Below are 27,131 nucleotides of genomic sequence, written 5' to 3'. Positions count from 1 at the left end.
AGGGAGAAGCAGGCTTCCCGCCAAACAGGGAGCCTGATGGGGGGCTCGATCCCAGGACCCTGGGATCATGACCTGAGCCGAAGGCAGCTGCCTCAGGACTGAGCCACCCAGACTCCCCCAGGTGGAATTTCCTATCTCCCCTATGTCCCTGCCAACCCTGCCATTGGGAATGTCTTCTATTTTCTTTCAGAACCTGATGCAGAACTATTTTTTCATTAAAAGAAAAAATAGGGAAATGGGATGGCTGGGTAGCTCAGTTGGTGAAGTGTCTGCCTTTGGCTCAAGTCATGATCCCAGAGACCTGGGACGGAGACCCACATGGGGCTCCCTGCTCGGCAGGGGAGTCTGCTTCTCCCTCTCCCCCCCTCCCCAGGCTCATCTCTCACTCTCTCTCTTTTCCAAATAAATAATTAAAATCTTTAAAAAAAACCTTAAAAAATAGGGTAACATAATTTTTATGACAAATGTTACTTGTGTGCTTACAAAAAAAAAATCTTCGAGAAATAACAAAAGAATAAAACTAATGTCATTTCTTACTGTCTTTTTTCTCCTGGCAGGTGTTTACCCTGTGGATATTTTGGAAGATGACCCTGAAAGGCATCGGGAAGCAGCCCTGGCTTACTATGCCACGCTTAGGGAAGGGATGCAGCCCTCAGAAGAGCTTTTCTCTCTTCCCACGGGGGAGCAGGTATGTGTGATCATAAAATCTAACTGAGAGTAGTATGTTAGTACTAAAAAGAGTATTATAGATTTAACAACAACAACTTCTGGAGTGAATACTAGAATAATTCCACTTTGAGAAGCAGAAGGAATTCTAGAATGGGATTCTGGAGTCTTGAGGCTAAGTCCGGTTATGCAAGGCAGTGAAAAAAATAGCCTGCTGTGAATCCCACACCTCCCGCTTACTAGCTGTGTGACCTTGAGCAAGTGTCTTAACTTTTCTGGTTTCGATGTTCTCATATCTAAAATTGGGACAATAAAAATCTTTAAAAAGAAAAGGGGGCACCTGCGTGATCAGTCAGTTAAGCATCTGCCTTCAGCTCAGGTCATGATGCCAGGGTCCTGGGATCGAGCCCTGCATCAGGCTCCCTGCTCGGGGGGAAGCCTGCTTCTCCCTCTCCCACTCCCCTTGCTTGTGTTCCCTCTCTTGCAGTGTCTCTCTCTGTCAAATAAATAAATAAAATCTTTAAAAAAAAAAAATAAAATTGGGACAATAACAGCTTACTGAGGTGCCTGGGTGGCTTCCTTGGTAGAGCATCAGACTCTTGATCTCAGGGTCCTATGTTCAAGCCCCACATTGGGCGTGGAGCCTATTTGGAAAACAAAAGCAAAAGCAAAAAAAAAAAAAAAAAACCACCAACAAAAAACACCCTCTACCCCTGGTGGAACTTACCTTGAGTTGTTCTTAAGGAGGACTAAATGAGACACTGTGTTTACGTAATGCCTGGTTGGGCCTCAGTTTCCCCATGTGTCAAATGAGGGGCTTGGTTGCTCTTTGGTCTCTCTATGGTTTGGCTCAGCTTTAAAATTTTGCGATTCGGAATGAAGTTTTGTCAATAAGGACTTTAGTTATATCCATATGATTTTAGGCTCTGATAAGATAGCCTTTCGGATTAGGGCTTGGAGAGAACAGAGAAAAATGAAAACTCTTTGTTCGTTAGGATGGAGGGACCGTGGGTAAAATTTTTAAATTGCGTTACTGTGAAGAACATTTTTTCCCATGCAGTAAGTAAAAAAAAAAAAAAAAAAAAAAAAAAAAAAAAAGAATTGTGAATCTTGGGCTGTACCTCAGTCTGTAACACTTCTTTCAAATTTGAGTCCGATCTGTTCCAAGAGACAAGATTTTCTTGGTTATGTGTAGACTTGCTCGTACCTACTGATACCATGGCCGTGTATCCAGCACTGCAGAGTTTTAGTTCACTGTACTGAAGCTGTTCCAGAGTTCATTAGAACAGTGGCTTGTGCAGCTTATACAGTTGTGGCTTTCTTGAGATCTTGGAGATCATGCTAGTTCAAGACCAAGTGCTCCAGGAATCCCCTGGGTGATTCTAGTTGAGCTGCAGACCAAGGTCCTTGCACTCACACGCTTTCAGCGCCCCCTAGTGGCAGTTAAGCCGAAAACGGAAGCAAGCTCTCCACTGGGGTTAGGGTTGCTGCTAATTCTCTGGGGAGGCACGGGCAGTGGGCGGCAGGGTGGGCTGGAGTGTGGGGAGGGCAACCTGAGAAGCGGGTGAAATCTGCAAGCTAGCTCTGGAAGGCTCTACGGAAGCAGTTTCAGTCCTCAGCTTTCCTTTCACCCTTACGAGATTGCATTACATAAACCTATTATGTGAGTCTGTGCAGTGAGTGAATAATTTTAGTGTGATTAGCAAAAACACAATAAAATAAGACAGCTCTTAAAATTAAGTCGTTTTTATGTGATAGAAATGCTGAAAGGACTTTATAGCTATCTGCTTCTCCCCCCCGCTTAGAAGAAAATAAATTTTCATGAGAAGATTTTCAATTGTTTTTCTACCATTTTAACAGTTACTTAAGAAATGGCAGGCATTCCCTATCACTTAGCATTTGAAGTAGTCTCATTTGGGGTGGTATCAGACTTCCTCATGGCTTTTAGCAAATTTAGTTTTTCTTTTGGAGTCCAGAGAAATTTTTCCAAACGGAGAGAAAGATGAGAAAATGGTTTGAGGATACATCATGCCACATTGCTCTGGTTCTCTGGAAAGTCCCAGTTAACTGTTTCCAGTCTTGAAACTGCCCTACCACATTTAAAATACAATAAAAAAAATGTAATACAGTAATACTTATTGATTTTTCTGGTAATAAGCCGGTGTATGTTCATTGTATAATATTTGGGAATTATCGCTAGAGAAAATGAAAAAAACATCACAGTTGATGCTGTGAACATTTTGATATGTTTCCATTTGACTTTTATTTCTGCATATACTTTTTAAACATTTAGGTCCCTCTCAGAATACACTCTCAGGTGTAATAAATACCAAGTCGATATAATGAAAATAAATTTCCATGTCGATATAATGCTTTGTACATTTAAAAAAAATTTTTTTTAATATTTTATTTATCGACAGAGAGAAATCACAACTAGGCAGAGAGGCAGGCAGAGAGAGAGGAGGAAGCAGGCTCTCCACAGAGCAGAGAGCCTGACGTGGGGCTTGATCCCAGGACCCTGGGATCATGACCTGAGCCGAAAGCAGAGGCTTTAACCCACTGAGCGACCCAGGTGCCCTGCTTTGTACATTTTTTAAAGGATTTTATTTTTTAGGAATCTCTGTACCCAACATGGGGCTCGAACTCACGACCCTGAGATGAAGTGTTCCATGCTCCCCCCACCGCTGAGCCAGCCAGGCACTCCTGTGCATATTTTTAATGGCCTCTAACAGCCCCCTCGTGGGTGAACTGTGCTTCACATAACCACCACGGGACAGCCAGCTCGGGGACGCTCCCAGCAGGGGACTTGAAGACAGGGAGCCACCCAGATGTTTGTGGCTCTCAGAATTTGTTAGGAAACGTTTCTCTCAAACCACGGAGGCCTGCTATAAACTTATACAGGCGACCTGCCCGCCTAGCTCAGCGGACACATTCTCTTTTCATTTTCTTCTGCTCTCCTCCGTTTTCCAAACGGACTTGGCAATGGAACGTGTTGACCTTTTGCTTTGGAGCCGGGAACATTATGTCTGATGGCCACAGAGAGGCTACCAGCCCTTGCGAGGAGGCTCTGGGTGGGAGGGTCCCAGTGTTGAAGGCCCCCAGACACTGCTTGGTGTTGCCCTTGTTCATAAGCAAACAGGCACCAGCATTGTTCTCTGTCTCTCACGGCAGAGGTTCTCTGCCCTTGGGCTGCCTCAAAGTCAGAGCCGAGCCTGCAGGGCCCAGAAGGGGTAAGGGTTTGCTGAGACTCCTTGCCGAGTTCCGAGGCTGTGCAGTCGGCAGCCTGAGAGGCAGCGGGGCTGGGCACAGGCTTGTTCGGGCTGTTTCTGTGGAGTGGCCCCAGGAGGAACGTGGAGGCTGGCCTGGCAGGTAGAAGCCTGAGGTGGGGGTGTGGTCACCAGCTTTTGTGGGTGGAGGCCCGAAGGGGACCAGGGTGGGGAAGGCATTGGGGCCCGGAGCATTTGGAAGGGAGAGGCCGGAGGGTATCCGCTGAGTGGGTGTTTAATCAGTACTTGGATGGATGGACAGGTACACGCGGCACGGGGAGGGCTGGCTGGTGGGACGCGGAGGAAGGGCCTTTGTCATATCCCACTTGTGTTCAGCTCAGAGTGGGTAAGGTTTCCATTTTTACCTTGCTTCCATCCTGTCAAATTAACCTCTGTGCCACAGTGTTCTTTCAGTGAATAGGGCGCTAATTAATTGGTAAGTAATTTCCCGTGCCCTTACTTTGATGACAGAACAAAATGGCGATTTTGTTATTTTTTTTTCAGGTTAAACTTGAAGCCTCGTCTGTTTGCTTTTGCACTGTGCACCGTGACGAACCTCAACATAAAATATTAGTCTTGGTTAATCCCCAGGACACGAAGACAGGTTGGTAGTTACTAATGGATTTAAAACACGGGGATTCTGGGGTGCCCGGGGGGCTCAGTGGGTTAAGCCTCTGCCTTCGGCTCAGGTCATGGTCTCAGGGTCCTGGGATCAAGCCCCGCATCGGGCTCTCTGCTCAGCAGGGGGCCGGCTTCCCCCTTCCCCTCTGCCTGCCTCTCTGCCTACTTGCGATCTCTCTCTGTCAAATAAATAAATAAAATCTTAAAAAACCAAAAACAAACACGGGGATTCTGATTTTATTGTTTACAACTGACGGAACTATGTCGGAAATGAGGGCTGGACTCTGAGGCTGGACCTAGAGGAGTATCAAAGCCCGAGGGCTGTGTTCTTGTCTAGACCGCTGACAGCTGGCGCATTATTCGTGTTTACTGACGCTCATGTGGATGTTTGTATTGACTCTGGGCTCCCTCTCAGCCACGATGACTATATTCCGAGCTGCTTTGGAGGGGAGCCCTTGCTGGTCTCCTTAATAACATGTAGGGGTGCATGCACAGGGTGGAGCCCGTTTGTGCGACTGTCTCACCGCCCTGGGCCGCGCTGATGGTCTAGTGAGTTGCCCAGGGCGGTGCAGCCGGGGCCTGGGAGGGAATTTTTGCCAGGTGATGGTCGGGTGGGGTTGTATTGCTGGTGGGGAAGTTTATGGAATCTGTAACTCATTTATTCTTCCTCTGCATCCTGAAGAGACCATTGGTGACTGGTTTCAGCTCCTTGGAGTGAGTGCTGAGTTGGGTGCGGGGCAGGGAGCAGGGGCTGTGGGCTGTGGGCAGCAGGAGGTGGGGAGGGGAGAAGCGTGACAGCCCATCCCTTCCACCGGGGGCCCAGGGCCCCCAGGAGCTGTAAGCAAAGCATCTTTGAAGTTTCTGACTTGGAGGGGGTCCCAACTGAAGTTCGATTCTGTTTCTGAGATTTTCTCCTTGTTTCTATTTTTCTGCATTTTACGCATTTCCTCCCATGACCCTGTATGTCTTGCTTTCCTCACAAGAAGTGGCAAAACCAAACCAACCCTTCAACAGCCAGCCCTCCTTAGAGGATGTGGGATCTGGTGAAAGTTTGGGGTTAAAGGTCTTTCACTACAATTTGCAAAGGGGGCTTCTTCCGGCTCTCCTGCTCCCCAAGAGACAGACCTTTGCCTTTAACCCCTGCGTGCCCATCTGGGCTTTGTGCTCAGAGGACGGCCTGCCTGAGTGGTGTTGCAAAGCCCGAGGTGACATCCTCGATGGGATGAAGTTATTCAGCACAAAGACTGTTGTTCATGCTTCTTTTCTTGTTAATCTGGAGACGTGAGTGCGTTCAGCTAGCTGTCTGGGAGTTTTTGAATGTGGCAAAGCCTCTTCATTGCTCCGAGGCTGAGGGTTGGCTGAGCTGTGTGTGAGAGCTTTCGGGTTGAGGTTCGGAACCCCTTTCTGTCCCCCAAAGCCTTGCCTGTCATGAACAAGGGGGGCTGTGAAAACCCCAGGCCTGTGCCTTTGCTTTGAATTTGGGACTCCCCCACCAGGTTAGCGTGACAAGATGTGCCCAAAGGCACTCCTCGGCGAACAGATTGTTAAAAAACTCAAAATATCATTTGTCGATTCTAAGAAAATATCCAAATAGCAGCAGCCCCCCCCCCTTTTTTCCGGCATTTAACAACATCCTGGTTGTAGGTCTTTAACTATCATTTGCATAATGCAAACCCATGACTGACTCCTAAATGTGTTTTCTGTTTATACTGTACTTAATTTTTTGGTTGTTTTCAAGAATGCATTGTAATAAATATTCATAAGCTTTGAGCAATCTCACTCCGGACCTTTCCTTATATATCATAGCGCTTGAAACAAACTTTTCGAATGTCTTCCCACTGGCTGGGGCTCTATGGCGCTCGCTGAAATTTTGCACAAGTTCCAAAAACCGCACAGGTGTAATCCATACCTCATGCCCTTCAATCTAGTATTGAGAAGCAGACACGATTGCATAAATGCACTTCCTGTAGCTTGAAGCAAACGGACTCCAAGCAGCCGATGGTGTTCCTAGACCCTCTTCCCAGCTTTGACCCGTTTGCTACTTCCCTCCTGGGCTCGATGGTGACTGTTGGTCCTATGGTCCCTGGTTCCTTTGTAATTCTGTTGGAAGGGTTGTGTCTGGGAAGACCGTGTGTGTGTGTGTGTGTGTGTGTGTGTGCGCGCGCGTGCGGTTAGATGGATCTGGCGCTGTTTGATAAGCTCCATCTGTGCATGCGTTAACTATGGAGAAGTTGGTTGAAGCCATCACAGTCATTTGGGACAAGCCCACAAACAAAGGAAAACTACCCTGGAGTTCTGAATTCCTGGGGGGGGGTGGTGTTAAGCAGTTAATGCTCATGGCCCGCTGTTGTTAGGATGTAAGTAATAAGTCTCTAGCTCCCCCGTTGAAGAAGCTGGGGAGGCATGTTCCAGAAAGGTGGTTTGGGAAGCACGTGCCTTCGTCCCCATGGGGTTCAGTCTGGACTGTTTCTGTGGTCAGAGGCTGGTCTGTCACCAAGGCTGCTGAGGACCTCCCGCATTTTTTAGTTACCTTTATACCTCTTAAGGGCCTTTTCTTTCATTTCTTCCCCCTTGTTTTGTTATTCCTCCTTTTTTTTTTTTTAAAGATTTTATTTATTTATTTGACAGACAGAGATCACAAGTAGGCAGAGAGGCAGGCAGAGAGAGAGGAAGGGAAGCAGGCTCCCTGCTGAGCAGAGAGCCTGACGCGGGGCTCGATCCCAGGACCCTGGGATCACGACCGGAGCCAAAGGCAGAGGCTTAACCCACTGAGCCATCCAGGCGCCCCTATTCCTCCTATTTTTAAATTATTAACTGATGTCAACTGTTTACAGAGATGAAAAAAAATGACTCCTTATCAAAAAAAGCTGCGGTCTTTTTCCTATTTCCTGCATTAAATCAAAACTGCTTACCCTAGCATTCCAGAGTCCCATCAGCTGATGGCCTGTTGCCTTTCTCATTTCCTGCAACTTGCAGAATAGAATCGGATGAACCTGGGTGGCGGAGTCAGAGACAACAAACTTGGTGTCTTGACTCTGCTACCTGACGGGGGACCCAGAGGAGGGATTTGGTCCTAGCCAATTTGGTCATTTGCAAAATGGGACATCCCGCTTATAGGGTGCTTGGGGGAATGAAGTGATGTGTGATAATCCAGACCTCCCCCTGCCCCGGCCCCGGGCAGAGAGCAGGCATGACCCTAGCAGAATTCTTCCATCCTGGCGTGCCTCTGCTTGCTTTTCCTCCGTCTTCCAGTGTTGTGTGATAGAAGCCTGGGATTTTAGTGTGCGAGGCCTTCTTGTCCACTGTGGGCCAAACGTTGGCAGCTGAATTCCCTCCCTGATGAATTCTGCTTGCATACCTTATGGGTAAGAAGACAGTACCACGATAGGCCAGGTTAGTCTGTTTTTGAACAACCCTAACTGTAAAAGAGTTGTTCCTTCTACTGATCCCAGACTGCCTCATTGGATGAAGGTCCTGCAGTCCATCCACAAACAACCAATGATCAAGGAGGCTGTGTCTCTACACAGAGAAAGGCACTGATAGCAGTTCTCATCCTCAGAAAGCACAGTGAGCCTCGGCATTGGGGGGAGGGGGGGCGCTGCTGGAAATCAGACATGACCTGGGACTGCATTGATGGAAGGATGAACCCGCAGTGCAATTACAGCCCCATTCTCTTTGGTGCGGGTCAGGCCCCCCAGGAAGCAAACTGGCTCTTATCCGTGGAGAAGACCCGGGTGATGAGAGGTCTTGAAGACCATTTGAACAAGGTTTGCGGAACCCAGGGCTGTTTGGCTTTGGAGGAGGGATGCAGGGATCTGGAGGCTCACGATCAAAGGGCTGTTTCGATCATTAGGTTCAGTATTTTCCAAGATGATTTTCGGTGGTGCGATCAAATTCCAGAAGGAGAAAAAGGATAGGTGATCTTTTGAGTTGCAGTTCAATCCTAAATGTATCAAGGAAAAAGTTTTCCTTTCCCACGAACATGCCTTTGATGCTTATCTAACCCTTGTTCATCTTAAAAACAAAGGCAAAAAAGAAAATAGATCTCCCAGCTGAGAGCCCGTGGCTAGAATTGAAAGATTTGTCCAAGATTTATTTTTGTCACAGCCAATGATGCCTCCTTTGTGGTAGGGCTAATAAGGTTGGTGTATGATTCTGTCGGAACGAGGAAGGCGGTATCTGAGGAACGCTGGCTTCTAGTCTGGGATGGCTCGTTCTAGTAGAACATTCTTAAGGAGTCCAAACTGATATGCCCGTATGTCTCCTCCCTGGCCTGGTGCCCCCACTGGGGCCATCCCAGCCTTTAGGTATGACTCCTCCCCAGGACAGATCTTCCAGGCTTGGGCCAACTGCCGAGGCTGTCACACGTTTCTCATTCCTCCACTGCTCCTCCTGTCACGTGGGCTCCAGAGTTCATTTCATCCTGGATTCTTCCTTCACGCAGATCTGGGCTTCTCCCGGAGCATGGCCTCTAGGACCCACGTCATGAGTGCTGCTGTGGAAAGAGCCTGGGTTTTTGGAGTCAGTTAGACTGGACTTCAAGTCCTTTGTCCCTGGTGAGACAGGTGGCCCTGGGTTCAGTTACTGAGCATCTCTGAACTTCAGTTTCCTGTCGTTTTACTCGGTGGTCTGGCCCGTGGCCCAGCAGCAAGACGTCACCAGGAAGCCTGTTAGAAATGCAGGAGCTTGGGGCACCTGGATGGCTCAGTGGGTTAAAGCGTCTTCGATCGAGCCCCGCATCGGGCTCTCTGCTCAGTGGGGAGCCTGCTTCCTCCTCTCTCTCTGCCTGCCTCTCTGCCTACTTGCGATCTCTGCCTGCCACATAAATAAATAAAATCTTAAAAAAAAGAAAGAAAGAAATGCAGGAGCTTGGGTCCCACTCAGAACTGCTGAGTTAGAATCTATACTTTAACAAGATCCCTGGGTAACTGGTACACATTATTACCATCTAAGAAATGCTTGCTCGGGAACAGCAAGTCGCTCTTGGTGGTGGAGAGCTTCCCCACTCTCCTCGGATGTTCTTCTGCCAGCTTAGCCTCAGGGTGCCTTGGCATTTCAGTAAACCAACCCAAGGTTGACTTGCGTCCAGCTTACTGTTAGCTCATAGTAATGCATGGCTGGTTTCTGGGCTTTTTATTTTTTATTTTTTTCTATTTTTTTTAAAGATTTTTTTTATTTATTTGACAGAGAGAGACACATCAAGAGAGAGAACACAAAAGGGCGGTGGGGGGTGGGGGCGCGGAGAGGGAGAAACAGGCTTCCTGCGAGCAGGGACCCTGATATGGGGCTCGATCCCAGACCCTGGGATCATGACCTGAGCCGAAGGCAGACGTTTAGCGACTGAGCTACCCAGGCAACACCCTGGGTTTTCTTTCTTTCTTTCTTTTTTTTTTTTTTAAGATTTTATTTAGCTTCTGGGCTTTTTAAACACAAACTCATTATTAAGACCTGGCCCCATCCTCCCAAATTTGTGGAGTTTGAACTTTCAGTAAATACTACTTTTAATCCCGTTTTATATATATATAAATAATATATATATAAATAATAATATTTATTTATAATAATAAATTATTTATTATTATTTATATAATAAATATATATAATATATATATAATAAATGTTTTATATATAATATATATTTTATATATATATTATATATATATATAAACAGATTTATTATGACATAATTCCCATACCGTGCAAGTACCCATTGAAAGCATACAGTTCGATAGTTGTTAGTATATTCACAGAATTGTACATTTATCACCACATGTCATTTTCACTATCCCTAAAGGAAACCAACCTGCATCCCCTTTGTACCACTTCCTTCTGCCTACCTCTCTTCCTCATCCTTAGGCAATCCATTCTGCCTTTTTTTTTTTTTTTAAGATTTTATTTATTTATTTGACAGATAGAGATCACTAGTAGGCAGAAAGGCAGGCAGAGAGAGAGAAGGGGAAGCAGGCTTCCTGCTGAGCGGAGTGCCTGATGCAGGGCTCCATCTCAGGACTCTGGGATCATGACCCGAGCCGAAGGCAGAGGCCTCAACCCATGAGCCACCCAGGCGCCCCTCCATTCTGTTTCTATGAATTTGCCTATTCTGGAGATTTCGTATGAATGGAGTCTTGCAATGGTTGTGTCTGATGTCCTTCACTTAGCATGATGTTTTCAAGGGTCTCCCCGTTATAGATGTTTGAGTACTTGATTTATTTTTATGGCTCAGTACTATTCCATTGCATGGATATACTGCATTTTGTTTCTCCACTTATCAGTTGATGGCCATTTGGGTCATTTCTGTCTTCTGGCTCTTACGAATGAGACTGCTCTGGAAATTCATGTGCTAGGTTTTGTGTGGGTAGATGTGCCTCTCTCTTTTCTAGTCAGTGTTTTTATTTCCTTCAGAAAGTGCAGCTGCCAGATGACATGACAGTTTTATTTTAAATTTCGTGAGGACCCTCCAGACTTGTTTTCCACAGTGGCTGCCCCAATGTATGTTCCCATCAATTGGGCACAAGGGTTCCCTTTTCTCCACATCCTCACCAGTAGCTGATATTTCTTGTCTTTTTGATACTAGCCATTCTAACAGATAGGGAGGTGATGTCTCATTATTTTGGTTTGCAGTGCCCTGATGGTTGGTGATACTGAACACTTTGTCATGTACCTGTTGGCCGTGTGTGTGTCTTCTTTGGAAAAATGTCTATTTATGTTATGTGTGTTCTGAGACTCCGTTTCCAATGGGTGGGGGGGGTGTTTTCCCACATAACACCAAGTAATTCTCCTTATACCAGCTGGGTGTTACACCATTCAACTCAATTCTGACACTATCCACACATTCAGAATTGAGTTGAATGGTGTAATTCAGTTGTAATGGTGAACGGGGTTACACCAGTCAACTCAATTCTGATGCTATCTACCCACAGGTACATGGGACAGGGTAGAGGTAGATGTGTCCTTAGAAGCATAAAGTTTAAAATTTTTATTATGCTCAGTTTATCTATGTTTGGTTGCTTATGCTTTTGGTGTCATATCTAAGAAAACTTTGCTTGTTGGAAGAGTAAGTCTTTCTATCCAATTAGATGAACTCTTCCTTGCATCAGATCCCATGGGGTAAGTGTTTAGTCCTACAAGACTTTCCCACCCCCTTCAGACACCAGTTGCAAGCCCAGATTGCTCCTTTGACTTCTGACCAACTGGCTACAAATTAGAGGTTCCCACAACCTTCTCTTTGAACTTCAGATCCCAATTGAACAACTAGGTTGTTAGCTGTGCTTCAGAAATCAGAGTTTCCCCCTTCTTTAGTTTGATTTGTTTGCTAGGGAAGCTCACAGAACTCAGGGAAACATTTGACGTACTACATTACTGGTTTATACCAAGGGATACAACTCAGAACAGCCAGATGGAAGAATTGTGTAGGGCAAAGTATGGAGAAAGGGCGAGGGGCTCCTCATTTTCACCAGCCTGGAGGCTCTCTGAACCCTCTCCTTCACGGTATGGACATGAGAGATGAAATCATTGGCCACTGGCAGTTGATTCGACCTCTAGCCCCTTCTTCTCAGAGGTCAAGGTGATGGGACTGAACGTCCCCATGACAAATCACATATTTGGTTCTCCTGACAACCAGCCTCTATCCTTAGGAGCTCCAAAAATTTGCTTTAACATAATAGACACCTTTGTCCCTTAAGAAATTACAATAGTTTTAGGAGCTCTGCCAGAAACGGGGGATGAAGATCAACTATGTATATAAATTGTAAATTACAGTATCACACGGATCCTCCGCCCGTTTTGTAGTCGGATTGTTTGGGTTTTTTTTTGCTGTGGAGTTGTAGGAGTTCTTTATATATTTTGAATGCTAAACCTTGATCACGTACATGATTGGCAAATGTTTTCTCCTATTTGGTGGGTTGCCTTTTCATTTTGTTGATGGTTTTCTTTGCTGTGTAGAGGCTTTTCAGTATGATGTAGTCCCACTTGTTTATTTTGCTTTTGTTGCCTTTGCTTTTGGTGTCAGATCCAAAAAATTCATTGCCAAGACCAATGTCAAGGAGTCATTATGGTTTTTAAAAAATTTTATTTATTTTATGTTTATTTTTATTTTTTAGGGTCACTGTGGTTTTTATTTGCATTTCCCTGATGACTAGTGATGTTGAACATCTTTTCAAGTGTTTACTGAACATTTTTATATCTTCTCTGGAGAACTATCTATTCAGACTCTTTGCCCGTTTTTGCTTTTTTTTTTTTTTTTTAAAGATTTTATTTATTTATTTGACAGTGAGAGAGACACAGCGAGAGAGGGAACACAAGCAGGGGGAGTGGGTGAGGGAGAAGTAGGCTTCCCTCTGAGCAGGGAGCCTGATGCGGGGCTCAGTCCCAGGACCCTGGGATCATGACCTGAGCCGAAGGCAGAGGCTTAATGACTGAGCCACGCAGGTGCCCCTCTTTGCCTCTTTTTACATTGGATTTTTTGTGTTCTCATTTTTGAGCTGTAGGAGTTCTTTATGTATTCTGGATATAAGATCCTTACTATATATATTATTTGCAAAAATTTTCTCCTGTTCTGTGGGTTGTCTTTTTACTTTCTTGATAGTGTCCTTAGAAGCACAAAAGTTTAAAATTTTTATTAGGCTCAGTTTATCTGTGTTTGGTGGCTTGTACTTTTGGTGTCATATCTAAGAAAACTGCTTGTTAGAAGAGTAAGTCCCTCTATCCAGTTAGATGAACTTGTCCTTCTGGCCATTTAGTTAATGTCATTTAACGTTCTGAAGGTGTGCGCTCTTTCTTTTTGAATTTTAGGTTTATTTATTTATTTTATTTTTGAGTAATCTCTACACCCCATGTGGGGCTCGAAATCATGATCCTGAGATCAAGAATCTTGCGCTCCACTGCCTGAGCCAGCCAGGTGCCCCTGAAGGTGTGCATTCTTTATTTCTAAATCCAAGTAATTTTTTTAAAGTGCTGGTTTTTATTTTATTTATTTATTTTTTTAAGTAGGCTTCACACCCAGTGTAGAACCCCTTGTAGGGCTTGAACTCAAAATCTTGAGATCAAGGCAGGAGTTGAGATCAGAGTCGGCAGCTTAACAACTGAGCCATCAGGGCACTCCCCAAAAATGTTATTTTTTTTTTAATTCATGTAGTTATTACACACACAAGCCATTATTTAACATACATCTCTCGTTCATCCACAAGGAGATTTAAGGAGCTTTTATGAAATGCGTGTCTGAAGTTAAGAATGGCAGGAAATCTGGCCAGTGAAATTAAGATTACTTATGTTTCATTATTTTCCTAACGCTAGCCTGGAACGCTTGTCAGAAGAGGGAGAGAGGCCAGTGTGTTTTCTTCGGTCGTGGTGAATGCCTGCTGATTTTAAATCCTGTCTTCCTTTTTCTGGTGTCGTTACGGACCATCTTTTATCATTCACTCTAGACTGTCATCAGGAGGAGACGTTCAGGGAACCAGGCATTGGTTCCAAGATCTTTATCTTCCCCTGACACACTGGGATAAGCACTGGTTCATTCTGGGGTTCTCTGGCCTCCCATGCTCCCTGAGATTAAGGGTTACAGTTCTAGGATCACATTTGTAGGATTTTTTTGGCCCCTGGGACATCAGTTCACTGTGTCTAGAGACTTGAGCTCCTCTGAAAGCAGCCAGTGCAGCCCTCTTGCCTTTCCACTGTTTCCAGTTGCCAACCTTGCACCTCATTTGGCGACCCTCCATCTTCAGATGGACCCTTCCATCACAGAGGAAGCTGGTCCTCTGTGATCATTAACGCATCTGGCTAGGGGCATTCCTCCCTCCGCATTCTCCCCTCGGACTCGAGCCAGTCTCCCCAGGCTGCGCAGTCTATTTTCCTGAACATTTTCCCAGCCTGCCTAGACTTACTCCGTGCTCCAGCCTTTCCCATGTGATCTCAAAGGATTGTGCCGGGCCTGGGGACCTGTCCTTGCTTATGCGGGGCTGCCCATCCTCTATACTTACTCTTTTAACCTCTGACCCTTTCTGTTGGAAGGTCTTTCTGCAAGGTTCTGGGCCACATGTATCATTTTCCTAGATGATCTCTACCTGTTTTCCTTGTTAGGAAACTTGCCAGATTCCCCCCCCTCCTCAGCACTTTTCTGACAAATATCTGTTCAGTGTTTTTTTTGTGTGTGTTTGTTTGTTGTTTTTCATATAAAACCTAGTGGTCAGATGATCAGAGGGGATGACGAAGAATGTCCAGAAGCTGATTAAAAATGGCAATTTAGGGGAGCCTGGTGGCTCAGTGGATTAAATACTCTGCCTTCGGCTCAGGTTCATGATCCCAGGGTCCTGGGATCCAGTCCTGCATCAGGGTCTCTGCTCAGCAGGGAGCCTGCTTCTCCCTCTCTCTCTGCCTGCTTGTGATCTCTTTCTGTCAATTAAATAAATAAAGTCTTAAAAATTACAATTTATAATTAAGCCAAATGAAGGAGAACTAATGCCACAGTGCTACAGAAGTTTCCAGAATAAAGGGCCATTTGGGTCTTGCTGGGTGTAAGGCGGGGCCAACCTTAGTTCTTGGTAGGTAAGTGGCGATCTGGTCAAAACAGGGGGCAGGAATTGTTCACTCTCTATTTCCTGGGACCTCTGGTTCTCTCTCCGGGCATTTAAGCTCACTGGTGGTCACGCGATGATCACAGAGGCTTTTCCTCTGCCAGGGCTGGGGGCTCTGGACCTGAAGGAGTGCCTGCAGAGGCACAGGGGACCCGAAAGGTGGCCCCCCCACACTCCCAGCATCTCTCTGTCTTGGAGGGTCTGGCCATGACTCACATCAGTTCCTTCTTTGACTATTTTGAAGTTTCCTTTCACGGAAACTTCTCCTTGTGTTCCCAGCCCTTGGCTGCAGGGAGGCCATGCTGAGGGCAGGGAAAGCTACGCCGGGTGATGCTCTTGGAGGACGGGGCGGGGGGGGGGGTCTTCTGGGGCTTGAGACATGGGTCCTGTTTGGATCTTCAGCCCTGAGCAGAATCCCCAGGGGAGGGATGCTGAGGCCTTGCCTGGCAGGCAGGGCCCGGGTTGGAGAAACATTGTGGATGACAGGATTGGGGGTGGATGGTAGGTGCGGGGACGAGCTCGGATGGGCGTAGCTCGGATTGCAGCTGGGCTTGGCGGTGCTGTCAACAGTGTTAGGTGATTTGGAAGGGAAAATTTGGGGTGAGGGTAAGTTGAGCTCCGTCCGAAGGGTCTGTGGGACCTCAGATTGGAGGGAGGGCTCTGGGTGGGGCCCTGCACTCTGGATGCACGGTTGGGGTGAGACACATCCCTTCGGAGTTGGACCTCGGCGGCTGTTCATGTCTCTGGTCATTTCCTATGGCTGATCTTCTTAGGTGGACGGTCAGTTCTATGAGCGGGGGGTGCTCTTCCCAGAGGGTGTTGGCTAAATTCTCATGAGTCCCCGTGCAGGACAGACAGATGTGAGCCGGGGAGGCGGCGAGGCTGACAAACAGAAAGCAGGATCCTTCTGGAGAAGGCAGCCGGGGGAGCGACTGTTTGCTGTCTTTACCGCATGTTGACTTCTCTGATTAGAACATCTCTCCCCCTAGCTGGCTTCCAGGACGTTTTGTGACCAAGCATAACACTCATCCTTCAAATTGCTGCTAATTTATTTACAGTTTTTGGTGATTGCATGTCATGTGCACCCTGAGAAAAACAAGCAGGGAATCAAAAAATGATGATTTTTTCCTGGAAAAGCATGCCCATGCTAGGCCTTCAGTGACAGCGAGAGCCAAGGCAAACATTCAGATGAAACTGGAAACGCTGCGGAGCCCGCCTTCCCAGTGGCTGTCATGGGCCTGGTGGGATTGCGACATGCTGGGCCCGAGTCCAGGCCGACTTGGGGCTGCGTTCAGGGCAGGTGGGTGGTGGGTCGGGGGTGAGGGGTCAGGGATGGGAGGTGTGCCCCTGAGCTGCCCAGGGGCCTTCAGAATTGGGGAACCCTGCCTGGGACGCTCCTCACTTTTGAGCGTGCTGTCCAGACTTTGGGGCACGGGACAAGGATGGAAGGTTTGAAGGTGGCGGTAGAAGGGTTCCATGAACTTTTGATGCCCAGAAGGGGAACCACTAGGGCAGCTCCTTGTCCTGAATGTGCCTTAAAGAGAGAGGCCTGGTCTCCTGGCGGGGGGCACGGAGGGGGCTTAAACACAGCTCTGCTTAGCAGGATGGACTTGTCAGTCTGACCTGATGAGATGGGGGCTTCTGTATGTGCGGGAGGAAGCAAGCTACTATGGGGGTTGGGTGGGGGCGAGGCTTGCAGGCCTGGCGAAATCTGATTTTCAGCATGAGAAGTAATTGCACTTTTTCTGCTTTGAAGCATAAGGACCCCACACATTCATGAATCCTAGTGTCCAGGGACCACCTGGTTATTTGACACTCCACTGGGGTAGCGTCCCATGATCGTGTGGACATTGGCTCTTGGTGTTTTTTTTTTTTTCCTAAAGGTTTTAGTTATTTATTTCACACACACACACACACACACACACACACACACAGACACAGACACAGAGAGAGAGAGTACAAATAGGGGGAGCAGCAGAGGGAGAAGGAGAAGCAGACTCCCCTCTGAGCAGGGAACCTGACATGGGGCTCGATCCCAGGACCTTGGGATCATGACCTGAGCCAAAGGCAGACGCTTAACCAACTGAGCCACCCAGGGGCCCTGGATCAGTGTGTTTGGAGTCTGTGCCAGCCTTTTGGGTAAAGCAAAGATCAGCGTCAGCCCAGGACGGGCCCCTCATCCCACCTTCCACACTGGTGGAGTCCCACTTCAGTGGGTTTGACAGTTAGGGGGAAAAGAGTTCTGGCCAGGGAGGCAGCTTCAGTTTAGAAAGCTGTTCTTTCTTGCCGCGAAGGCGACCCCCAGGTTCGGGAGGACCCGAGTTCACTTAAGCCAGAGGAGCTCCGTGCCTGAAACGGAGGGTTCTGTTTTCTTTGGGCAGCGACGGATGCAGATTGAAGAACTATTCACAGTGACAGCATCGTGTTTTGGGAACACATGTTGGCTATTGTTTGGGATTTTCTTCTTGATTCCCTGTTAATTTATGGCACTTACTGTGAGTTGGATTTCAACGTAGGGGAAAACAGCATCCCGCAAACAAAGACATGTCATTCTTACCAAGGGACTAATGGTATTTGCAAAACAGGGAAGGTCCAAGGAAAATATTTCTAGTGCCAGGGATGGAGCCATTGTCTGGGGCCGGGGGTGCATCTGGGAGGCATCTGACGGTTTTACCAGTGCACTTTGGGCTGTCTGCACTCTCTCTCTGCCTCCCTTGCCTCCCTTGCCTCGGTCCAGCTTGGTGATTTTAAGATTCCTTTCCTCGATGCGCTAGCTTTGGCGCGGCCTTCTCTCTGCTCCAACACCTTGCAGCCCAGTTGAAGCTCAGGGTCCAGGCACCCCTTCTTGTCCCTCTTCCCTGAGTTAAAATCTAGACTCATGAAAACAAAAATTGCTTAAGGCAAGAAAGGCCCGAGAACCACAGGGAAGCCTGTTGCAAACATACCGCAAAGCAGATGTTTCTTCCTCCGTGGCAGAGAGGCGCCTGAGTTCACGGGGCATCTGGGGAAGTGTTTTCCTTTAAGGAAGACATCTGTATGGAAACGGTCGCCCGAGTAATGCGATGTGACAGTTGCTATGTCAACTTGCGTATTTTTCCCCTCCCCTTAAATTATTGACCTGCTCGCTCAATGTTGCATAAAAGTCATGCAATGCCTTGGAATGTGTTTATGTGCTGTCCTCTGCCAGAACTTTTCAGCGTTTTTTTTCCCCCCCTATGTGTATTTTGCTTTTGAGAAGATGGCCTGTCACTTTGGTTTAACTGTGCTCTTTTTTTTTTTTTTTTTTTTGGTCCAACTACATATTTCTTCGATTTGTAACGAGGCAATCAACGGCAGCTAGGACTCTGGGGGAGCCCTCCAGGTGGGGTGAGGGGTGGGCAGCAGGGGACTCAAAGGCCTTTCGGTTGTGATTGAACACGTATAGACGAGGGACCAGTACATGAACTTGAAGTTAGTGTGAGGAGGTGAGATGTATTTTGCGTCAACCCTTCCGTCTTTTGTTCCCAGGATGGTACGGGGGCAGGGACCTTCTCTGTGGCCCTCCTCAGCTCCGGGCTGTGTATCCAGCTGCCTCCTGGCTGCCCTGACCTCTCTCTAACAGGCATTTCAAACCTGAAACCTTCATGTCTCCATCTTTTTGTCTTGCCTGTTTTCCTGGTCAAGGCACCTGCGTCTTTCACTCAGGCTCCAGGGCCACCTGGGAGCCACCCAGCCTCCCCTGCCACCCCGGCCTTCCTCTTTTCTGCCTTAGACCAGTCCGATTCCCAGGGAATGTGTACTCTCCCCTGGCATCCCTGGCAGAGGCCTTACCCCACTGAACCACACAGGCGCGCCCCCCCCCTTTTTTTAAACTTCAAAAGGGCTACTTCCGGGACGCCTGGGTGGCTCAGTCGTTAAGCGTCTGCCTTCTGCTCAAGTCATGACCCAGCGTCCTGGGATCGAGTCCCGCATCGGGCTCATTGTTCAGCAGGGCGCCTCCTTCTCCCTCTGCCTGCCTGTGCTCTCTGTCTCTCTCTCTCTGAGAGAGAGAATAAATAAATAAAGGGAATAAAGAGAAAATAAATAAATAAAGAGAATAAAATAAATAAATATATGAATAAATAAAATCTTAAAAAAAATAATAAACAGGGCGCCTGGGTGGCTCAGTGGGTTAAGCCGCTGCCTTCGGCTCAGGTCATGATCTCAGGGTCCTGGGATCGAGTCCCGCATCGGGCTCTCTGCTCAGCAGCGAGCCTGCTTCCCTCTCTCTCTCTCTGCCTGCCTCTCTGTCTACTTGTGATCTCTCTCTGTCAAATAAATAAATAAAATCTTTTAAAAAAAATAAACAAACAACAACCAACCAAAGGGCTAATTCCTCCTACAGGGACATAATCCAACTCTTCTTTTTCCAAAACATCACTCTGATTATGTCTCTCATTGGTCAGACCCTTCCAGTGGCTTCCTATGAAGGTCCTCCCTCAGCCTGGTCCCTGCAGCCCCCAGCTGTGAAGCCCATTCTGGCACCGGCCCATACTGGCTCTCTGCCCCCGCCCTCCAGAAAGATTGCTGTGGTCCAAAGCTTTGTATCTCCCCATAAATTCATATGTTGAAATCCAAACCCTGGGGATGGCGTTAGGATGAGGGGTTTTGGGGAGGCGCCCCACCCTCATGAATGGGAATCATGTCCTTACCCAGGAGACGCCAGAGGGCTCCCCTTCCCCTTCTGCCATGCGAGAACCTGCCAGAGGTTAGCAGCTGGAACCTGGAGGAGGGAGGGTTCCAGCCAGAACCTGCTCATGCTGGCGCCCCGATCTCAGACTTCCAGAAATGTGAGAACTATGTTTCTGCTGTTGATAAACCTATAAATGTCTATGGTATTTTGTCGTGGCAGCCCAAATGGATGAACATACAGCCCTTGGGAGGGGGCGTGACTGCCGCTCATGTCTCGGAGGTCGTGGTTTGTGTGTGGTCATGGCCTGGTCACCTGTCTTACCACTGCTGGTGCCAAGTACAGTGCCTGATGCTTGTTAGTGCTAAGTAAATGGCAGACCCTGCCCTCTCCCGAAGTGCAGAATGAAATCCTCAGGCATCCATCGCGGTAAGGTCTTTCTGTGCTGATCTCTCCTTTCTTGTCACAGTGTCTTGGCTTGTCTCTTCCTCAGCCTTCATTTCTCTCTTTCCGACTCTATGAGCTTTCATGGGGGCCTGACCCCCAGCTCTGTCCTCTTGGCTGTCTGTCCATTCCTTTACCTGGAGCATGGGGGCTCTGGAACCAGCAGACCCTATTTGCATTCGGTCCTAGTGCTGCTCTTTGTAGGCACATGACCTTGAGCCGGTTTTCTAGCCCCTCTGAGCCTCACCTGGATCACAAGAATCAGCTGTGGCAAGCAGGAACCGAGATTCCCACCCTTGGCATCGTGCCAGACATGTGGTGAGGACCTGCACCTGTGGTTGTGGGACACATTACTGCTTTAAACCAGCAGCTGGGTCATGTCCCTTTATTTCCTCTGCCGTCAGCGGTGGTCTCTAGAGTAGGGTCCTGGAGTCTTCCCTGACCGGTCTCCTCCCTGCTCCCTGAGCCTCCCTGTTCTTGCTTGGCATGCTGTGTGCCTCACATGTCTGAGGCTCTCTCCCCTACCCCAGCCGGAGTCCCCATTCCTGCCTCCTGGCAGGAAACCTGCAGGCACCTTCCGCCAAAGACTCTGGGCGCCTCGGTGGGGATGCCTGCTTCTTTCTCTCTGAGGTCCTGAGCTGATTTTGGTTTCTTTCTGCTTCATGTCCCGGGCACTGCCTCCTCCTCTGACCTGTCGGTGTCTTAAGCTTGAGTCTGAATTTAATTCCTTGAGTGGGTTTATTGTGTCCTTTGCACATCCTAGTGACTCAACATGTGGGTTCAATGGGGAACAAATGCTTCAGAGTTGTGACCTTCGCAGGGTCCGTGTACCATTGGGGAGCCACCTACCGCTATCCCCTGTGCTGGAGCAGATGAGGAGGGATGACACCCATAGCCACAGGGTGCCTCAGTTGTGCTTCCGGACATTGCTAATCCGTCCCAGTGCTCCTTCCTCCTTGCCGTCTTGGAATGTGGCCTCAGAATCCTCCTCAGGAAAGCTCCCCTCTGTCATGGCCCATCCTTCTGAGGTGACAGGTGACAACCAGCTCTCCCTGCCCTGTGCTATGGAAACACCATATCAGCCTCCCAACAACGACTCTTTGTTTATTGATTCATTATGAAGAGCATGTTTAAATTAAAAAAGGAGTTAGCTCTTTTATTTATTTGTTTAATTTCTTTTCAGTGTAACGGAATTCATTGTTTATGCACCACACCCAGTGCTCCATGCAATGCGTGCCCTCCATAATACCCACCACCTGTTCCCCAACCTCCCACCCCCCCCACCCCTTCAAAACCCTCAGATTGTTTTTCAGAGTCCATAGTCTCTCATGGTTCATCTCCCCTTCCAGTTTCCCTCAACTCCCTTCTCCTCTCCATCTCCCCATGTTCTCCGTGTTATTCCTTATGCTCCACAAATAAGTGAAACCATATGATAATTGACTCTCTCTGCTTGACTTATTTCACTCAGCATAATCTCTTCCAGTCCCATCCATGTTGCTACAAAAGTTGGGTATTCATCCTTTCTGATGGAGGCATAATACTCCATAGTGTATATGGACCACATCTTCCTTATCCATTCGTCTGTTGAAGGGCATCTTGGTTCTTTCCACAGTTTGGTGACCGTGGCCATTGCTGCTATGAACATCGGGATACAGATGGCCCTTCTTTTCACTACATCTGTATCTTTGGGGTAAATACCCAGTAGTGCAATTGCAGGGTCATAGGGAAGCTCTATTTTTAATTTCTTAAGAAATCTCCACACTGTTCTCCAAAGGGGCTGCACCAACTTGCATTCCCACTAACAGTGTAAAAGTGTTCCCCTTTCTCTACATCCTCTCCAACACACGTTGTTTACTGTCTTGCTAATTTTGGCTGTTTTAACTGGTATAAGGTGGTATCTCAATGTGGTTTTAATTTGAATCTCCCTGATCGCTAGTGATGATGAGCATTTTTTCATGTGTCTGATAGCCATTTGTATGTCTTCATTGGAGAAGTGTCTCTTCATATCTTCTGCCCATTTTTTGATATGATTATTTGTTTTGTGTGTGTTGAGTTTGAGGAGTTCTTTATAGATCCTGGATATCAACCTTTTGTCTGTACTGTCATTTGCAAATATCTTCACCCATTCTGGGGGTTGCCTCTTTGTTTTGTTGACTGTTTCTTTGCTGTGCAGAAGCTTTTGATCTTGATGAAGTCCCAAAAGTTCATTTTCGCTTTTGTTTCCTTTGCCTTTGGAGACATATCTTGAAAGAAGTTGCTGTGGCTGATATCGAAGAGGTTACTGCCCATGTTCTCCTCTATGATTCTGTTGGATTCCTGTCTCATGTTGAGGTCTTATATCCATTTCAAGTTTATCTTTGTGTACGGTGTAAGAGAATGGTCGAGTTTCATTCTTTACATATAGCTGTCTAGTTTTCCCAGCACCATTTATTGAAGAGACTGTCTTTTTTCCACTGTACATTTTTTCCTGTTTTGTCAAAGATTATTTGAGCATAGAGTTGAGGGTCCATATCTGGGCTTTCTACTCTGTTCCACTGGCCTGTGTGTCTGTTTTTATGCCAGTACCATGCTGTCTTGGTGATCACAGCTTTGTACTAAAGCTTGAAATCAGGCAACGTGATGCCGCCAGTTTTGTTTTTCTTTTCCAACATTTCCTTAGCAATTCGGGGTCTCTTATGATAGCTCTTTTAAGAATTCTTAGTAGGCAAGATGAAAGGTTTAAAAGTTTTGTTGGGAGGTACCCAGTAGGTTCAAGTGTGTATCTTAAGCATGATGGAAGGAGAAGGATGCCTTGGAAGGAGAAGGATGTGGTGGTCAGCTTCACACTCCCTGACAGAAAAAGGAGCTGGCATGAGAAGATGTGGTGGGTAGAAACCTATATCCTCTTGAGGGACGAGGCAGGACCACAGTAGTCAACCGTTGGGGGTGGGGGGCGGGAGAAAGACAGACATTTCTGTGCAAACCAGAACAGAAAGTTTGGAATGGGAGTTCCCAGGAAGAGATGGGAATGTTATGAAGCAAGTTTCCATTGTCTCTCTGACAAAAGCCAACAAATAACAAAGGGCTTTTCATCCTTCTTCCAAACCCCAGAGCACCACTTGAAGCAAGTGGAGGAAGTTTCTGGAAACCACTGACAAGCTTCAGACACGTTAGGAAAAGCAGTTTGAGGAATTGAGCTCTTTCACCTAACCTGCATAATGACCAGGTGAGAGGATGTTCTGGTCTCCACTTGACAGGTGGGAGACTTTAGGCTTGGGGAGGGGATCAAGGTCACATAGTGGGAGAAGCCGGAATTTGAGCCCCATCCGGTTCTGAAGTCTGTAATCTTTTCCCTACACAGGTGGATGGGGCCACATCTGAATGCTTTGTGTCATCTTATTTGCTGGCAGTGAAGTCCGTTAGAGATCAAGGAATGCATGATGCTTACATTTTTTTGAGGTGGTGTTTGTGAAGGGTGAGAGGTCTGTGTCTAGCTTCATTTTTATGTGTGTGGATGTCCAGTTGTTCTAGCACCGTAGGTTGGAAAGACTTTCTTTGTTCCATTGTACTGCCTTTGCTCCTTTGTCAAAAGTCAGTTGACTATATTTACTATATAAAAGTGACTATATAAAAGTCAGTTAACTATATTTATTTTTTATTAATACATAATGTATTATTAGCCCCATGGGTACAGGTCTGTGAATTGCCAGGTTTATACTTCACAGCACTCACCATAGCCCATACCTTCCCTAATGTCCATAACCCAATCACCCTCTCCCTACTCCCCTCCCCACAGCAGTCCTCAGTTTGTTTTGTGAGATTAAGGGTCTCTTACAGTTTGTCTCCCTTCTGATCCCATCATGTTTCGTTTATTCCTTTCCTACCCCCGAAACCCCTCACATTGCCTCTCAACTTCCTCATATCAGAGAGATCATATGATAATTGTCTTTCCCTGATTGACTTATTTCGCTCAGCATAATACGCTCTAGCTCCATCCACAACGTCGCAAATGGCAAGATTTCATTTCTTTTGATGGCTGCATAGTATTCCATTGTATATATACCACATCTTCTTTATCCATTCATCTGTTGATGGACATCTAGGTTCTTTCCATAGTTTGGCTATTGTGGACATTGTTGCTATAAACATTTGGGGGCATGTGCCCCTTTAGATCACTACATTTGCATCTTTAGGGTAAATACTCAGTAATGCGATTGCTGGGTCGCAGGGTAACTCTATTTTCAAATTTTTGAGGATTCCCACCAATGTGTAGGAGGGTTCCCCTTTCTCTGCATCCTCGCTGGCATCTGTCATTCCCTGACTTGTTAATTTTAGCCATTCTGACTGGTGTGAGGTGAGATCTCATTGTGGTTTTGATTTGTATTTCCCTGATGCCGAGTGATGTGGAGCACTTTTTCGTGTGTCTGTTGGCCATCTGGATGTCTTCTTTGCAGAAATGTCTCTTCATGTCCTCTGCCCATTTCTTGATTGGATTATTTGTTCTTTGGGTGATGAGTTTGATAAGTTCTTTATAGATTTTGGATACTAGCCCTTTATGTGATATGTCATTTGCAAATATCTTCTCCCATTCCATCAGTTTTCTTTTGGTTTTGTTAACTGTTTCCTTTGCTGTGCAAAAGCTTTTGATCTTGATGAAGTCTCAATAGTTCATTTTTGTGGGTTCTTCATTCTGTTCCATTGATCTTTTTGTCTCTTCTTTTACCATACCACACTGTCTTGATTATTGTAGCTTTATAGTAAGTCTTGAAGTTGGGTAGTGTCATTCCTCCAAATTTGTTCTCTTTCAATCTGATGTTAGCTATCCTGGGTCTTTTGCTTCTCCATATAAACTTTAGGATCAGTGTGTTGATATCACAAAATAACTTTTTGGGATTTTGACTGAGATGGCATTGACTCCATAGAACCTATTGGAAAGAACTGACATCTTGACAATATTTAGTCATCATATCCATGAACATAGGATATCTCTTTATTTATTCTTTGACTTTGTTTTTCAGTGTTTTGTAATTTTTCTTGTAGATCTTGTACACATTTTGTTAGATTTATATCGAAGTATTTCATTTTTGGGGGTGCTAATGTGAATAGTGTTGTTTTTTAATTTCAAATTCCACTTGTTCATGACTGGCATATAGGATAGCAGTTGGCTTTTATATATTAGCTTTGTGTTCTGAAACCTCCTTGTAATCAAAGTTTGCAGCCCCGTCTTTCCAGTGTGTAGGCCTCATTCTAGCTATCCCTGTTGTTGCAATGCCCTGAGTGTGGCCTTGGACTTATAGGGCTCTGTGCCTCTGCTCACGGGTTACCCTGCCGGTCGCCCTTGTCTGTTTTCTTTGCCTGTTGAAACCTTACCCATCGATCCAGAACCCGAGCTGTCTGAAATCCCTGGGGATGCTTTTCCAATCCCCTTCCACAGAATTGGCTGTCCTCTGGGTCCTGGTGACACACTGGTTCCCATCTCGAGTTCAGCACCTTTCATGTCCCCAGCCTGTACTGGAGCAACTTGATTATTGCTTGTTCTCTTCCTCTGCAGCCCGCCACCCCCCAGGGGCAAGGATGGGGACTGACTCATCTGCCGCTGGGGCCCTGGGACAGACAACACTGTTCACACATTCAGGGACTCGGCCACGGGTAGCTGGGTAGAGTTGATCATGCTGAACTTCAGAGAAGCTGGGCCACTGGGACTTAGCCTTAGGCAACCTCACTGTCTTAACTTGTTTGGGAAACCTTGGAGTGTCACAGAAGAGACTCCATCACTGGCATTTCTCTGTCATCCACATCGTCTGTCACTTGGGGGAGGGGGCAGGGAAATTAAATTCACGCAGTGAGGCTGGCTTTTAACTCTTAGTGCCCTGTTGACTGTTGTCACCACTGGACAGCCTTCTGCAAGCGTCCGGTCTCTGCTCTGGCCCTAGATGGGAGAGAGTCTAGAGAAGACTGATCTTTTTGTTTTTTTTCTTTCTTTTAAAACCATAGATGCATGGCTTCTACTTTCTAACTCTTGGAACTAGCTGGCTTTAGGGTCTCAGTGGTGCCCTGAGGCTGGCCCTACAGTGCCTGTCAAAGTCCCCAGAATCTGTCCTTTGTCCTCGCTGAGCTGGATACAGCCTCTCTCCCAGGCCTCTGCCAGCGTTCTCTCCTACTGTTTCCTCTTGATTGGGTATTATGCTTCTCTGATCAAAAGCTACTGGTTTCCAGAAGGCTGATTCTGGTTTTTTTTTTTTTTTTTTTTTTTTAAAGACTTGGTTTGGAGGACAATTTATTTTAGGCCTGTTAAATTTGATTTGACTTCCCCTTCATTGTTATATATCCTTACCAGCATCAGATACGTTTTGGAAAAAAAAAAAAAAACAAAAAAAACAAAACAAACCAGTTCAATCTATTTTGTGACAACTTGTGTGACTAATTAATGCTCTGCAGAACACCGTGAAACTTGCAAGGCACCACACAAATGCCAAATCATAACACGTGTCCTGTTTGAAACTGTCTTAGCAAATTGAACATCTATATTATAGTAATACACTGTATTAGTAAATGGAACATCTTTTATCGATTCACCTTGTTAAGCAGGAAAATAATCCTTATGGCTTTATAAACCTCCTGTAAGTTCTAGTAGGTGCCATTTCGAACATGAATTTAATTGAATAAATGAAGGCTGGTGTCAAGCATTTAATTGGCCCTTCTCTCTCAGCCAGCTCAATCAACTTTGGAACTATTGTTGATGATGTAATTTACCAGTGAGATGAAACTGACATGTCTTTGGGGAAGAGAGGCTGGCTGGGCAGAGTTCACGCTTAATCACTGGCTGATGTTGTGGTAACCTGGTCTTCACAGAATTTTCTACTAAAGTTCCTAAAGGAGCAGACAGAAATAGGGAAGAAAGTGGTAGCAAACTTAACCTCACGGGCCCACAAAATTAGT

At 46.5% G+C, this 27,131-nt stretch overlaps 1 protein-coding gene across 1 annotated transcript in view; it reads left to right on the top strand.

Annotated features, from left to right (window-relative positions):
• The window catches only part of LOC123943285 (protein FAM169B-like), an 87,752-nt gene that overhangs the window by 19,033 nt on the left and 41,588 nt on the right, over positions 1-27,131 (top strand). The window contains exons 2-3 of the mRNA XM_046007314.1: positions 558-688; positions 4,437-4,536. Coding sequence (XP_045863270.1) covers positions 558-688; positions 4,437-4,536 — 231 coding nt within the window. The remainder of the gene's footprint in view (positions 1-557; positions 689-4,436; positions 4,537-27,131) is intronic.

This window comes from Meles meles, chromosome 6, assembly GCF_922984935.1.
Source record: "Meles meles chromosome 6, mMelMel3.1 paternal haplotype, whole genome shotgun sequence".
NCBI classification, from domain to species: domain Eukaryota; kingdom Metazoa; phylum Chordata; class Mammalia; order Carnivora; family Mustelidae; genus Meles; species Meles meles.
The sequence above is the reverse complement of the archived record's forward strand: the minus strand, read 5'-3'. Positions and strand labels throughout refer to the sequence as shown.